At 54.2% G+C, this 16,014-nt stretch overlaps 1 protein-coding gene across 1 annotated transcript in view; it reads left to right on the top strand.

The window, feature by feature from the left end:
- The window catches only part of ACOXL (acyl-CoA oxidase like), a gene marked incomplete at both ends in the record, with an annotated part of 233,611 nt that overhangs the window by 59,445 nt on the left and 158,152 nt on the right, over window positions 1–16,014 (top strand). The window contains one exon of the mRNA XM_080711449.1: window positions 7,254–7,288. Coding sequence (XP_080567575.1) covers window positions 7,254–7,288 — 35 coding nt within the window. The remainder of the gene's footprint in view (window positions 1–7,253; window positions 7,289–16,014) is intronic.

Below are 16,014 nucleotides of genomic sequence, written 5' to 3'. Positions count from 1 at the left end.
CGCCACACTCACAGCCCTAGTCTCTAGATCTCACTGTGTAACCGAGAGGAGACTTATTTTTTATGGTTTGAGGCTCAGTTCGTGCGAGTCCGGGGACCGGGGAGCTCAGGAAATGGCAGAGGGAGGCATCACTGCCGACCTCAGAACATGTACAGGAGGAGGGAGCGGTGCGATGTGGAGGGGCGCCCAGAGCTCGGGCACGTGGCTTCACCACCCTGAGCCGCTCAGGGAGCGTAATTATGATGCAACAGTAAAACTGTATTTAAAAAAAAAATACACCTGTTTTCCCAGGTGGTGGGAGCCATCACCACGCAGTCCCAGGTCAGTTTCCCCTGGGTTAGCAGTTTCTCTTTCAATCAGCCTTTGACAGTCTCAGGTTCCTGAAGAATCTGGAAAGAGCCTCTGAGCGCCACACTTGCGTGCACCCCCGGCCGTGGCCGCGTTTACGTGGAACTCCGTCTGCACCGTGGCCGTGTCCCTGTGGGGTTCAGCTCATGCTGTGGCTGTTTGTGTGGCGTCTGTGTCTATTGTGGCCCCGTTCACGTGGGAGTTGCTTCCCGCCTGGTCCTGGGTGGAGTGTGTCTCGCCATGGCTCTACACGTGAATGGCTGTCCACGCCACAGCTGTGTATCCAGTCTCTTTGTGAGATGGCTCTGTGTGTGTGAGAATCACACACGCAGCACACATGTCCCTTTCTTTTCATAAGCTTAAGTGTGGCTTTTTCTTTAGCTTTTTTGATTTTAAAAAAAAATTCGATTTCAAGAGATCAAGGAAGAGCAGAATCATGAAATAAACTTAACACTGAAAAGTGGGTTGCTATTTTAATTTGTTCCACCTGTCTCGCCATCCTTCCCTCTTCCGGTGGGAATGGCTGGCAGGAGGAGGGGCTGCGGCCGCAGGCTCCGAGGCTTGTCTGGGCCTCGCTGAGGCTGGCCCTTCCTAGCTTGTCAATAGCTGGCGGGGCTCCTCTCCCTGCTCACGGATGTCTCCTGTGGGCGCGGGAGCCTCGTGTCCCAGCCCTGCCAGCGGGCTGAGCCCACAGTGCAGCCATCCCTGAAGTTGCCCGCAGGACGCTGAGGTGCCTTCAGGAGGCCATGACTTCCTGGAGGCTTAGCGGTGCCAGGCACGTGGCTATGCCGTCCCGCACGCCGTCTGACCAGTGTTTCTCAAACTCCATGCCTGGAGGAACGGCCGCCACCCCAGAGCTTTCCCTTCAACAGGTCTGCACAGGGGTCTGGAGGTTTGCGTCTCCATGCGTTCCCATGGAGGGGCCACCTGCGGGGGTGTGTCGGCCTAAGTCAGTGTGCAAGGGGGATGTGGTCCTCGTTCCCCAGGAGGGCCAGCCGCAGCCCCGGCACAGCCTGAGCATCCCCGAGCATCTCAGCACCTTCAGCTCCCAAAGCAAGAGCCCGGGAGCCCAGGAGCTGGGCCGCCAAGGCAGAGGCTGTGGGGCGGGAGACGGGAGATCCAGGGAAGACCGCCTGGAGGGTGCCATGCGGGGCGGGGTGTTGGTGGAGGAGGAAAGCAGGGCGGGTCACAGAGCTCCTGCATGGAAACCTGTCTGCGTGAGCGCCTGCCCGCCCGTGGGGCTCAGCATTGGAGGCCCTTCCCTCCGTGTGTGCGGTCTGTTCACCCTGCAGCGTGTCTGGGCGGGCCCGTTCAGTCTTTTCGCCTCTTCACGCTCCTTTTCTGTATTTTTTTTTTTTTTTTTTTGTGTGTGTGTGTGTGTGGTACTGGGGTTTCTGGAAGCCCTTCTACCTCTGGGCTACACTCCCAGACCTATTTTATACTTTTATTTGGAAACAGGGTCTCTTAAGCCAGCGCGGCTGGCGTCGAACCTGCGCGATCCTCCTGTCTCAGCCTCCCAAGCACGGGGATTACAAGCGTGCGCCACCACGCCCGTCCTTTTCTGTATTTTTTTATTAAAGGAGGAGAGGAAGGAACAGTGTGAAAAGGGCGGCAGAAGGCCAAGTAGTGACATTTCTCTTTCTTCCTTCTTTCCTTCTTTCTTCTTTCCTTCTTTCTTTCTTTTTTTCTTTCTTTTTGTTTTGCGGGTTTGGGGATGGAACCCATGGGCATTTGACCTCTGAGTTACACCCCCTGCCCTATTTTTTATTTTTTATTTTGAGTCAGGGTCTCACTGAGTTGCAGAGGGCCTCACTAAGTACCTGAGGCTGCCCATGAGCCACGATCCTCCTGTCTCAGCCTCCTGAAAGCTGGGATGACAAGTGTGCCACCACGCCCAGCTTGCGACATTTCTTTTTGAGTTTATTTGATGATGTCATAAGACATTACAGGTGAGGAGGGAGCCCTAGGCTGGTGTCCGGAGGGTAGCGAGGCTCGGGAGCCGGGTGGCTCTTTCCTGATGCGCCACCAGTGCAGGGCTCAGGTGGGGAGCTGCAGGGGGTGGGGGTTGCTCGGCGGCATGGAGACCATCCAGTGCAGCTGCAGATGTGTGGCCCCTGGCCACATCCACTGACGTGTTTTGTTTGGCTTGCATAGTATTTGAAAAATATTCAAACTGATTTAAAAGTGGGCGTTTTTATAACAGAGCCCCTGGTTTCCAGCTCTTGTTGATCAAGGGGCATGCAGCACAGAGGCCGGGCTGGTGGGTGGCTGCCCCATGGAAGGGTCTGGCTCCCGGGCATGGCCAGCCCCCTGGTCTACACCCAGGGCCTGGGCGTGGAGCACTGGGTGACTCTGGGGATGGATGGTTTTCCTGGGGTCTTCCTGTGTGTGTGTGTGCGTGCGTGCGTGCGTGCGTGCGTGCGTGCGTGCGTGTGTGTGTGTGTGTGTGTGTGTGTGTATGCAAAGTGCTGATTTCTACCTGTGCAGGGATGACTGTGGTCAGGTGGGCACCAAGAAGAGCTGCTTCAGGTGGACACAAGAGGGAGTTTCCTGGCTGCCCTCTAGGGTATTTAAACCATACCTTTCCTGGATAAAAATTTATAATGTGTTTTAAAAATGTGTTTCTAAGTATAATTTTCCTCCTCCTCTTCTTTTCTCATTCTTCTTGTTCTTCTTCTTCTGTCCTCCTCTTCCTCCTCCCCCTCCCCCTCCTCCCCTTCTTGCAAGTCTCATGCTGTCTGTGTGGTGCTCCGTAGGCAGGTCTGGCTCCAGCTGGAGCACTCCTGGGTGTTTTATGGCAAATTATTCTCAGATTACCCTTTAATGCAGGAAGGGCTGCGTGCTGTCTGAGCTCCCTGGTCACACGGAAACCCCTCAGCCTTGATGCAAAGCAGCTGCCTGCCCCGAAGTCCTGCGAGAGGATCCTCTGCAGGCTGAGGCCGCGGGTGTGGGGGTGGTGCTGGTTTCTGTAGCTGGTGGAGATTTTGAAAAATGGTAAATTACTCTTTCCTCGTCATTAAAATGTGATTTAATTTTGTTGCTAACAAATTGTGCAGATCTAAAAAAAGAAGTGCTCCGAAGGGGTTTGCTAAGTGTGTTCTGGCAACACTTAGAGTCTGTCCTGAGGGGCGTTCCCCAGGGAGGGCAGTGCAGACTCCCATGACCTCTGCGTCCCGGGCCTCTGCCTGCTGGGCCAGGGTCAGTGGCCAGCCCACCAGCCTCCCTCCCCTTTCCTGGGGGTCCTGCTGAGACCAGGACAAAGGGGTCGATTGTCTGAGCCTCCCTTTGTCTGAGGGCCACAGGGGCCCTGAATGCTGGTGTATCCGGTGTCCCAGCATGTCTTTATGAGTGTGCGTACGTGTGTGTGCACAGACGCGTGTGCAATGTGATGATACTGGCTCGTATGTACATGTGAGCATGTGTGTAAACACGTGTATAGGCAAGTGAGCACACATGAGCGTGTGCATCCACACGTGTGCCGGGTGCTGTGGCGTGTGGGGGTGTGCACGGCTACTTCTGAGCCGTGGCTCCTGGCAGGGCCCACGGGAGGCCGTGCTGCGGTCATGGTTCCTAAGGCCGAGGAGCAGCGTCTGGTGTGTGTGGCTGGCTGCCTGGCCTGCTGCTTGCTGAGGCACAGGAGGCCCCGGGGGCCCCTGCCCTCACTTCCCCTGCAGGACCGAGGCAGAGCGGCGCGAGGAGCCTCCGCGCAGCTCCTGGCCAGCTTTGCTCACTGGCCTGCTCTAAACTCCGGTTTCACAGTGCGACCCTATGAACTTTTCTACACTGTTTCAGCTCCTCTCTAGGGCTGCCTGATTGGATCCAGGCTCTGAAATATGCTACTGCCGCCCTCCCCATACATCAGCTCCACGCAGCCCCAGGGCCTTTGCATGGCTGCCAGCACCACTGGTTCACACCAAGGGCTTCAGGGGGCTGTGGCTGGTTCGCCTTTGGCGTGAGCCAACCCCATCTACTGGGGTTCCCATGATTATTCATACCTCTGTCCTTAAAAAGGGAGTCCTTTTAAAAGTGACAATAGAATCCTTTATTTAGAAGCTGAGAAAAGACAAATAAAAGCACTTCATTGCAATTGACCTTTGCAGAGGGTTGGTCTCCAGGCCAGCCCCTTTCGGAGGCACAGCCGCGGCTGGGTGACACCCTGCTTCTCTCCGGTGCTAGCCCCCGCCCGCCTTGTCTCCTCTCCTGCTCCAGCAAGGGCTTATCTTTCAACTGGAAAAGCCACCATTAAGCCATACTCCAAAGCTTATCAAAATATTCAGTCAGTAAAATTATCTTATAATTAGCCAAACTGTAAGCCGGAACTTTTTAACCCCAGGAAATGTAAAGCGACCCAGCATGTAAAATCTGTGAATCACCCGACCTTTTTGGCTACAGTTCCTGCTTTTCTTTCTTTCCCAACATGGCCCTGTCCTCCTGGTTTTCCACGTCCCCGTGTCTTTCTCCTGTTTGCCTTGGTCTAAAGGAACCGTTCCTAGGGGAGCTGGAGGGAGACCTGACCACTTCAGGGCGCCTGGCAGGGGTCAGCTTGCCTTCTGTGCACGTGGGCCGGCCTGTTATTCCTGCCGCCCCCTCTCACTGCTTCTGTGCGCCCAGTGCCGTGGTGATAAGGCCGGGCCTGGAGCCGGCTTCCGGAGCAGCGTCCAGGGCTCCTGCACCGGGTCCAGCTGGACAGCAGCGCTGGGCTTTCACATCACAGAGATTTTTTTTTTTTTGTGGTACTGGGGTTCCTGGAAGCCCTTCTAACTCTGGGCTACACTCCCAGACCTATTTTTGCATTTTTATTTGGAAACAGGGTCTCCTAAGCCAGCACGCGCGGCTAGCTTCGAACCTGCGCCATCCTCCTGTCTCCGCCTCCCAAGCGCGGGGATGACAAGCGTGCGCCACCACGCCCGGCACGTCACAGCGATTTTACTCCGCGTACTTCTCCCTCCCTTTGTCTCTCCTCTCCCTCTCTGCCCTCCCCAGACAGGGGGACCCTCCTGCCATCTTGCACCCCCAGGGCTGCACCATAAGCACCGCCCCACCCAAGTCTACTGGGGTTTACCAAGGAAACCGCATATGGCGTTCGGGGATCATGTCTTCACCACATTTCACAGCTAAAATCCAAAGGCCTGGCCATGTAACTTCCAGGAAGGCTGATTTGCTCGTGGCCGGTCTCGCCCATGTGAGGCCGGGACCAAGGACCTCAGGCTTGATCTCAGTGGGAGGCAGAGGGAGGGAGAGTACAGGCTTCGTTCTCCCATTATGGAGGCCAGAGGCAAGAGGCGGCGGGGGCACCTATGACCCCCGAGGCCGAGCCCAGGGCCCCTCCTCCTCCAGCCACAGCCGACCAGCCTGGGCCACCACCTAGATAAATCTCAAATGCCCCATCTGCAGCATTGCGCCCCATTTCCCTGAGGGCTGGGGGACACCCCAAATCCAAACCATGGCAGGTTTTTTTTTGCGGGTTTGGGGATGGAACCCAGGGCCATTCTCCCTCCAAGCTACACCCCCAGCCCTATTTTTTATTCTTTGTTTTGAAACCGGGTCTCACTAAGTTGCAGAGGCCTCACTAAGTATCTGAGGCTGTCCGCGAGCTGTGATCCTTCTGTCTCCGCCTCTCAAATGCTGGGATTACAAGCGTGCGCCACCATGCCTGGCTCCAAAGCACGGCAGGTTTTAAAGTGCAACTTAAAGACTTTTTGCAAAGAAAGGGTGTGACAGGTGGCGCTCAGGTCCCCATTTCCGGGAGCTTCTTCACTGAGCCAGGCCAGAGTTGGACACGCTCCTGAGACTACACAGGCAGGGTGGACACTGACCGCCACTGCTCACCTGGAGAGACACTTCCAGAAGTTCCAAAGTTATATTGAAAACTGAAATCGGGGACCCTTTTCCTCAATGGAGCCCTGCCTGCTACGGCGCTAATGGAGGCAGTTACCGTGAACAGCCTCCCCCGTGTCTGGAGCGGGCGTACACACACACACAGATTTAACACACAACAGAACCACCACCTCAGGCTGGCGGACCCTGCTCTCGCAGGAGGAGGACCCTCTCGTTCATATCACAGTTGGGAAGATTGAGGCCTGACGCGCTGGCCCTGGCTGCTCTGAGTTTTTATCCACTGTGGCCTTGCGTGACCTGGCTGAGGCCAGCTTCGTGGCCGGACCCGGGGATGCCTGAGAGGTTTCCGCGACTCCTGCAGAGCGGAGGCAGTGGCAGCCTCCGGTGGCGCAGGGCCCGGCAGCAGCCGGCGCCTCCAGGGTCACGGACACAGCGCGACCTCTGCTTCTTATCCACAGAGCTGAGACTTGCTGGTCTTGAGCGGACAGGGGCAGGGCAAAGCTATGCGGGCCCCAGGAGCCTGGCCACGGTGGCCGGTCTCCTTGGAGGCCGGGGAGTGAGGGACTCCTTGGGGCTTTGCTGTCCTAAGAACCCCGGGAACCAGCCACACGCCGCCATCCCAACCTTCCACGGTGTCTCAGAGATGAGCCCTATCCTAGACGTCCTTCCCGACGAAGGGCACTTGCTGTGGGATCTACATCGCCATATTTTAGGCCTCCTTAAGACCCTTGCAAATACGATGATTCTTAGCCGGGCGCGGTGGGCGCGCTTGTCATCTCAGCATTTGGGAGGCTGAGGCAGACGATCACAGTTTGTGGACAGCCTCAGCTACTCAGTGAGGCCCTTTGTGACTCAGTGAGACCCTGTTTCAAAATAAAGAATAATTAAAAAAAAAAGTAGGGCCGAGGGTTCCATCCCCATTACCGAAAAAAAAAAAAGATTCTTGAAAAAACAAGATCTTTCATTAAATGTGTCATTTAAATGGACCAGGTCAAGTTAACTTCCCTGTGAGTTCAGCATGTTCTTAGTCGTATCTAATTTGTATTTCTCTCTGTTCTTAATTGCAGATTGGGTTGACGGTAGCCATTCGCTATAGCCACAGGTAAAGCTTTCCTTCTTCTTTTTCTTCTTAAGAAACGCCTTGGTTTGCACCAGCCATGGGGTTTGCGAGTTATCTTTTGGTGGCGGCTTTACCATGATGTCGACGGCACAGATGAAATTGTCCTAGCTTGGCCACGGCAAATCACTATTTGGACCCAGTAAGATTTTTGTGCCACCGTGGTGGTAGGTAGAACCTTTCTACTAAAACACAAAAGTGGGGGACTCTGCAGCTGGGGTGCTGACGTGGTTTCTGGGTCATGGACTCTGCCCAGGAGTAAGAAGGGCACTCCAGGACGTCCTGCGTGCGGGCGAGGCCGCGTGTTTGTGAAGCCCTGCCCCGTCTTCCTCTGCCTGTCTGACAGTAGCAAAGGGCTTATATTTGTCTTACGTCAGTATTTCTACCTAGGTCTCAACTGCATTCTGTTTATGAAAAATGCTGATTTCTCGCACCATTAATGCAGTCTTGGACCACGCATGCTTGTTTCTAGAATCAGCCCTTTCCTTTTATATGTACCCAAATGCATTGTGACGCTGACATAATGAAAGTCGCACCCAGGCCAATGAAGTGCTGCCAAGCAGCTCACACCCACTGTGCTCACAGCCTCCCCAAGGCTCAGGACTCACGGCCCTGATGCCTCCTACAAATGCCTGTGCCAAGATGTCCGCGTGGTTCCCACTGAAGTGTGACTTGGGCCTATGATTCCGGACAATCTTTGAGACTTCGCGAGACCCAGACTTGGTGGTCTTGCAGGTGTGCCAGGCAGAGGCGGCACAGACTGACCCCCTGGGAATGAGTGTGTGGAAGAAAGTGTGTGTGTTGGACACTTCTGGGGCCGGGAAAGAAGGCCGCTGCAGAGAAAGTCAGGACTGTGCCGGGGTAAAGAAATATCTTCCCCGTATCCATCCCTAGACACATGGCCGAGGCCCCACAGCAGAAGACTGATGCAGGAGAAGGGGCGCTAGTGTATCCAGTACAAGTTTTACCTGGCACAGCCCTCTAGGGGCACGAAGGCAGGAGGTGGATGAATGGTAATAAACCGGGCTTGACATTTTGACTCAGATTCTCTGCTGTTCTGTGTCTTAGAGATCAGAATGTTCCAGAGGTATTCGAAGGGGGCCTCTCCACGGGAGCTGTCGTGATCTGCTCCCGAGGAGAGGCAATGGTGGCCTTTCTCTTCTCTTATTTTCCAAGAGCCAGGATGCCATGTTTGGGGCCAGTGTGTCCTGAACCCCGTCAGCTGCATGTGTGTTTCTTGTGCCGTGTGTGCGTGCTGCCTGCACCTGTGGAAGCGTTGTGCCCGCAGAGGTGTCTTGCCATCTTGTCAGCACTACCAGGTGCTGCAGGGAGGAGGCGCCCTTAGGGGATGTGGTGTGGACTCGGAACTCAAGACCCGCAGCTGGCTGGTGCTGGGCAGCAACGCACAAGAATCCCTTTTCTAGAATGGTCTGCATGTGGACTGCCCCAGAATGAGGCGGGCGAGGTACTCCAGCCTTTCTTTCTTTCGGTCGCGCCTCCGTCTCAGTCGCCCACGAATCCTGCATGCCCCGTGCTCGCAGGCGAGGCCCCGACGCGCCTCTTCTCCGAGAAGGCCGAGGTCTCACTGCAGACGCGAGCCCTTCCCGAGGCCAGGGCGGCTTTCCTGCGGCTCCGCGGAGAGTTCTAACTCAGATGTAGAAACTCAGAGTCTGTGCGTGGATGGGGGACAAAGCTTTCTGTTCGGTACCTTGCCAGGCTCTCAGCCTTGTAGAGGGAGGTACGGTGGCGGAGCGGGCAGACCTGGGAGGTCCTGGCTGCCAGGCCCTCTGCTCTGCTCTTGTCCCGATGAGGCCAGCGTCTATAGAGAAGGCCCTGGTTCCCCGCCGTCCCCACGGGGGATGCCTGCTGTCATTCAGTCATCCAGTCTGCTCGTGGGAAGGGAAAGTGCCTCCTCGCCCTGCACAGGGCGGTGGCTTGGATGCACCCCCTCGTGGGCTGGAGGCGGTGGCACATTCTGGAAGGAAGCGCTTGGCCTGGGTTGCCTTTGACTTTCCCCTTTGGCTCCTCCTTCCCCAAAGCAGCCAGAGTTCAAGGAAGAGAGGTGGTTCGGAGACAGCGTTCCCGAGGCCGGGTGGAAAGGCGGATGTCTGGAGGCGCCGCCCCGCGGTGCCAAGAGCAGGCTCTTGTGATGAAGGAGAGATGTGCGGCGCCCGCCGGGGCTCTGTGGGCATCTCAAGCTGGGCCTCGGGGCCCCGGTGCTTCCTCTGGCCTCACAGCTTGGGAACATGCAGAGAAGGGTCGCCTCTGAACCTCAGACTCGTCCCGGGCTTGGGTGTCAGCATCCCTGGTTAGAGGCATTTCTTTCAGAAAACCAGTTGGACAACGGCCAGCGGCTGCCGCGGGGATTGGCCTCGCCTGGCTTGCAGTGCAGAAGATCAAAAGGGAGAAGCTAAAAGGCTGGGGTTTTAAAAGATAATCAAGATTGATAACCCTTAGCTGACCTAACCAAAAGAAAGAGAGAATCAACCCAGATTACTAAAACAAGAGATGAAAAAGGAAATATTACCACAGGCATCATGGAAATCAGGAGGACCGTCAGAAACTGTTTTAAAAAATTATACTCCAATAAATTGGAAACCTAGAAGAAATCGATACATTTCAGAGACACACAGCCTGCCTAAATTGAACCAAGAGGATAGAGAAAATGTAAGCTGACCAGTAGTGAGCAAAGCGATGAAAGCAGCAAAAAAGAGTCTTCCACCGTGGGAAGTTCAGGTCCAGATGGATTCCCAGATGAAATTTATAAAACCTTTACAGAAGAGCTAAGCCCACACTTCTCAAACTTACATGAAATAGAAAATTCCATCACATTTATTCTCTGAGGCCAGCATCACCTTAAAACCAAAACCAAATAAAGATAACTCAAGAAAAGAAAATTATAGACCGATATCACTGATGAGCAGAGATGTAAAAATTCTGTGTTCATGTTGGCCATACACATTCAGAATCATATCAAGAAAATCACACATCACAACCAAGTCAGTTCTCTCCAGGCACCGGAGGCTCACTTAACATATGCAAATCAATAGATGTTATTCACCACGGAAATAGAACCAAGGACAGAAATCACATGATCGTCTCAATAGATGCTGGAAAAAATTGACAAGATCCAACACTCATTCTATTAAAAACACTGCAGAATATTGAAACAGAAGGAAGTTTCTTCAGCATTGTAAAATCAGTTCATGATAAGCCCAAAGGCAACACCATACTGAATGAAGGAAAAACTAGAACTTCCCTTAAGAATCAGGAACAAGACAAGGATTCCCACTTTCACCATTCCTCTTCAATAGAGTACCCGAAACGCTAGCCAGTGGTTCAAGAGTAGAAAATCAAAGAAACGCAAACAGGAAAAGAAGAACTGAAATGGTCTGTTTGCAGATGACACAGTCCTATACTTAGAATTCTGAGATAAAAAAAAAACTCAACCAAAAAACCTCTGGAGCTGTGAAATTAGTGCAGCAGCAGGATGCAGATTAGGTCTACAAAAGTCCATCGCTTTTCCGTACACTGACCACGAATCCACTGAGATAAAAATCTGGAAAATAATTCCATTCACACTATCCTCAAAAACAGTAAAATACCAGGGGATAAACCTAGCCAAGGAGGTAGAACTATAAAACACTAAAGAAATAAGTTGAGAAAAACCTTAGAAAATGGAAAGATCTCCCATGTCCTTGGATAGGAATAATAAATATCAAAATGGACACTCTATCAAAAGTGACCTACAGATTCAATGCAGTCCTCATTAGAATACCACGATCATTCTTCACAGAGCTGGAAAAATCAGTTCTGAAGTTCACAGGGAGAGACGAAAGCCCCAGGAGAGCCAAAGCGATTCTCAGCGGTAAGAACTATACAAGAGGCATCGTGACACCTGGCTTCAAACTAGACTACAGGGCTGTGGTATAAAGACAGCATGGTATTGGCATGAAGCAGACACATAGACCAGTGAAACAGAACAGAAGATTCAGAAACAAATCCTTGCACAGCCAGCTGATTTTTGACAAAGGTGCCCAAAACATACCCTGGTGAAAAGACTTTTGAACACATGGTGTTGTGAAAACGGGCTGTCCATTTGTGGAAGAACGGAGTTGAAGCCCAACCTCTTACCCTGCATAAGAGTCAACTCAAGATGGATAAAATACCTGAAAATTAGACAAGAGACTTAGAAGTTACTAGAAGAGGGCATAAGGCCAATGCTTCCACATGTAGGCACGGGTAGAGACTTCCTCAATAAGACCCAAAAGCCTAAGAAATCAAAACAAGAATTAATAAGTGGGATGGCATTAAATTCAAAAGCTTCTGTGCAGCAAAGGCCACCAAGATGGGGGAGTTACTGAGGAGCGTGTGGCCAGCATCTTCAGTTCTGTAGAAATACAGCAGGCATCATCAAGGGTTCTGTCTCCTGAAAGTCATTTCTGAAATCTAGGGAGTTCTGACCTAAAATCCCAGGCTGGCCTACAGCGCCCGTGAACGTGTGGCGGCCAGGAGCCCGTGGCTGCGACTTGCATCTGGAGCGCACGCCAGGAGCTCTGTGGACGGCACCGTCCCCAGGGCGGCCTGGATCAGAGGTGGGCTGTTAGGGGATGATGGGGTCCCCAGGCTCCTGCCTCATCCAGGGGCCCACCCCTCCAGTGTGGAAGGTGGAGCCTAGGGAGGCGCCCGCAACTGGGAAGAGGAAAGGGACCGTCGTGTCGGGCAGCCGACATGCGCTCGGAGCACAGCCTCCACCGTGACGCCGGGAAGGTGCAACGGGCCCCACCCGGCGCCCGATCATCATGCCGCCTTCATTTATTTTGATGAAGTCAAGTCATTTTCTCAGAGTGGAAAAATCGTCCCTTGACGCTGGTCCCCGCCTCTCAGCGTGAGGTTTCCAGGTGTTGACGCGGGGGTGGGGGCAGATGGGTAACCCCAGAGGTGCCCTTTGCAGATAACACCTCCCGGGGCCTCCACCCACGCAGGGAACAGTTTCCCCACTGTGTGGGCGTTTTGTTTTTTTCTTTTGCTGCAAGATTGAATGAGTTAACTATTCTTCCTGCCCGACACGGGACAGGGAGGGGCTGCTCCCTCCCAGTGGGGACCCTCAAGGCAGGATGAGGGGGCCGGGCCAGAGCGCCGTCTAGGAGACTCGCCCTTCCCTCACACTGGAGGGACCCAATGCACGGAGCTTCTGCCGTCAGGAAGCCCGGAGTCCAAGGAGAGCTCCGGAGAGCAGCGAGCTAGCCAGGGCAGAATGCTGCTGTCTGCCAGCTCCTCTCCTCCTCCCTTCCTCCCCGCATTGGGGATTGAACCAAGGGGCATTCTACCTTCAGGCTATATCACCAGCTCTATTTTATTTTTTGTTTTCAAACAGGGTCTTGCTAGATGGCTGTTGAACCCAGGTGTATTCTACCTCCAAGCCACACCCCCAGCCCTTTTTTATTTGGAAAACAGGGTCTCACTAGGTTGCTGAAAGCCTCACTAGTTGCTGAGGCTGTCCTTGAACCAGTGATCCTCCTGTCTCGGCTGTCCTCAGCCCTGGCGCTACAGGCGTGCGCCACCACGCCCGCTGCCTTGTCTTTCTTTAATGCGTGTGGAAGCAGCAAGTTTCCCGTGCGGAGCTGTCACAGTAACTGGAGGCCCACGGCGCGTGGCTTTAGGCAAAACCTCTACTCAGTTCTTTCCCATATCTGATTTCTGCCGGCTTCTCATAGACCTTAAGAAAGGCCAAATTTGGTATCCACCGAGGCCTGTGCCCAGACCTGACGCTGGAGTTACAGGCGCCAACGCCCCAAGAGGCCTTGGAGTTGCTTGAGAGCCGCAGGGAAGGGCGAACGGGGACCGGGAAGGCACAGGACGGCTCCTGGAGTTGCGGCCGGCCCGGGTGCCGTGGTCGAGCAGCCCTCCAGGACGGTGCTCAGGCCTTTGTCCCAATGAGCCCAGCCGGCCCGGCGAAGGTGATGGGCCACGTGCTTTTGTGTTCTGACTTGGATTAGAAGTGAGTTTGGGGTCCGCAGAGGAGTCAGAAGGCCCCTTGGAGGACGGGCAGCGTCAGGAACAAACGGAACTGTCTCTGGAAATCCAGAGGGGAGGGAAGACGAGGAGCAGGTGGCCGGCTGCTGCAGCTTGATTTCGACTCCCATTTGGAGCTGGTTTGATCTCGTGGAGACAGCTGGGGAGACTGTTGTTCTCCAAATTTTATAAAAATAAACAAAAATGCCTTTCTGCCCTTTCTTCCCCTTCCAGGGACCGGTCGTCCCTGCCGCTGGGGTTCTCTGGCTGACTATCCCATCTCTTTTTTAGACTTCACAGTGAGGCTCTGACCAGATTTCTACACGGGGTTGCCAAGAAATTATTCAACCCCAATGGTATAATCTTAAAAGCAAAGTCATCGTTTGGAAAGTTGCCGTTTTAAGATAACCTTTACACAAAATATTGCCCCCAAATGGCGGGCTATAAATACTCACAGCCCGTCCAGGGCGTGTGCGTCCCGAGCGAGGTCCTCGAGGGCCGAGGCCAGCCGCCGAAGCCCCGTGGCGGGGCTTGGCCAGGGCTGAGCGTGTGTTAGCGACTGACGATGCTGCCGGGCCCGGGCACGAGGAGGTAGACGATGTGTCCCGTGTGGTCCTTGGTCTTCTCTCAGGTCGGCGGCCTTACCCTTTAGAGACACGGCCATCCCTGAGACCTGCTTGCGTGCGTTTGCGGCTGCACCCACAGGTGGCATCCTCTTCTGCCAGCAAGGAGACCTTTGTCAAACACATACCTGAGCTTCCACTCAGGAGCCTCCCCAGGCTCGGTGCCGGGACACCGGAACCCGGATCCCTAATGGGATTTAGGACCTCGTGCCCGTCTCCTCACACCAAGCTTCTGCTTTCTCTGCTGACGGCTGTGGCTCCTGCCTTTGAGGACCCGACCTCCTTCCTCTCCTGCACCCGTGGACTCCTGCTCACCCTCCTGTGGCCCCTGGGTTTCGCTCCTTTCCCAAGATTTGTCAAGGATCCCTGTTCCTTTCTGTTGTTCGGGCTCGGGGGCCTCTCAGGTCAGATCCTGAGTTGGCGTCTCTGCTCTGCCTCAGGCAGCAGGGGAAAGGCGGGCTGCTGCGCCCCCACGCTAGCCCGTGGCCTGGAGCAGGGCTGCGAGACGGAGCAGTGCCGCACGGGAGCCCGGAGGCCCTCGCTGGTGTTTAAACTATCCCCCTGAACAACGAGACCAAGGGCCCCAAATCAAGCTCATCTAGAGCACCAGCACAACTCAAGTTAAAATCCCAGGAGGCGTTTGCGTAGAAATCAGTAAGCAAGCTAAGTTTAAAAAGTATTTGCGAAGGCAAGACGACAAGCCCAGCCAAAGAGAGCTAGAGCAGGAGCAGGTGGAAGATGAGCCTCAGTGCAAGCCTCAGCACGCTCCCGCAGGTGTGCTGCTGGTCCAGGCACAGGAGTAACGGCCAAAGGGAGACGTGTACATGTATACGTGTGCAGAATACATATAGCATGCACGTGTAATGATATGTGATATGTATTTATGTATAACATACACATTTATGCACGCATGCATTTCTTACAGCATGGACAATATGGCCACGGGTGTCCTCGACCTAACCCTAAAACTGAAAAACTTTTAGAAAAAAAACATTAGAGAAAATCTGGGTGACCTTGGGCAAGGCCGTTTCTCTCAGACACGGAAAGCAGGAACCATTAAAGGGAAAAGTTGGTAAAAATGGATTTGAGCAAAATTAAAAACATCTGCTCTTTTGAAAAACACTGCTAAGCAATGAAAAGACAAGCCACACGCGGGAAGAAAACCTTTGCACTGCGGATATGGGCTACAAGTCTGTCCAGAATATATGGAGAGCCCCGATGGCCCCTTACCAGGAAAACACAACCACCCAGCTTCACGAGCCGGCCAACGTGCTTGAACTAATAATCCCTCCACTGAGATGTCTGGGTGGCAAATAAAAGCATGGAGATAGGCACCATCATTAGTGTTAAGGAAGTGCGAGCCACAACCGTGTACATGGACACACACACACACACACACACACGTATGGCTCAGAAAAGCCCGCCCTCCCCTCCCCCCGCAGCAACCACCTGGTACAGCTGCCAATCCTCATGATAAGAATTCCCAGGAGGACTTGGGGTAGCTGCAACTCTGACGCACGCTGGCGGGCAGGTAAAACAGTGGGCCACTTGGGGGGGCATTTTAGCCATTTCTCCTAACGTTATACACTTACCGTGAGGTTTCTGGAGTCTGCTTCTAGGCGCTTCCGCAACTGAAATGCAAACATTTGTCCACACCTGGACTAGTGTGCAAATGCTCATAGTACCCCTCCTTCCCAGAGCCTGAAACCGAAAACAGTCCCACGCTCATCAGCGGGAAGCGGGCCGGCGCGGTGGCTTAGCCACAGAATGGAACGCTCTCCCAGTGCGGGCCTCGGAGGGTGAGCGCTGCGTGAGTCCACTCACGTCGCTTTCTGCAAAGGGATCAGAAGGAGACAGCCGGATGAACTCAGGGTGGCGCACACTCAGTCCTGCATTAGGTGTGTTCCTCAAGCCCATGGCGCAGTGACTCCTGGGCAGGTGCGTCTGCTGTGATGGGGTGACCTGCAGGGAGCTCCATGAAGGCCCACAGCAGGGAGCGCGCGCTCCCCTCTGGGGTGACCACCTCGAGTTCTGTCCTCCTCTGGCGCGGGGCCCTTGGCAAGCGGATGGCGG

The sequence above is a fragment of the Muscardinus avellanarius genome (genome assembly GCF_963383645.1).
Source record: "Muscardinus avellanarius genome assembly, chromosome: 15".
Lineage (NCBI taxonomy): Eukaryota > Metazoa > Chordata > Mammalia > Rodentia > Gliridae > Muscardinus > Muscardinus avellanarius.
The sequence above is the reverse complement of the archived record's forward strand: the minus strand, read 5'-3'. Positions and strand labels throughout refer to the sequence as shown.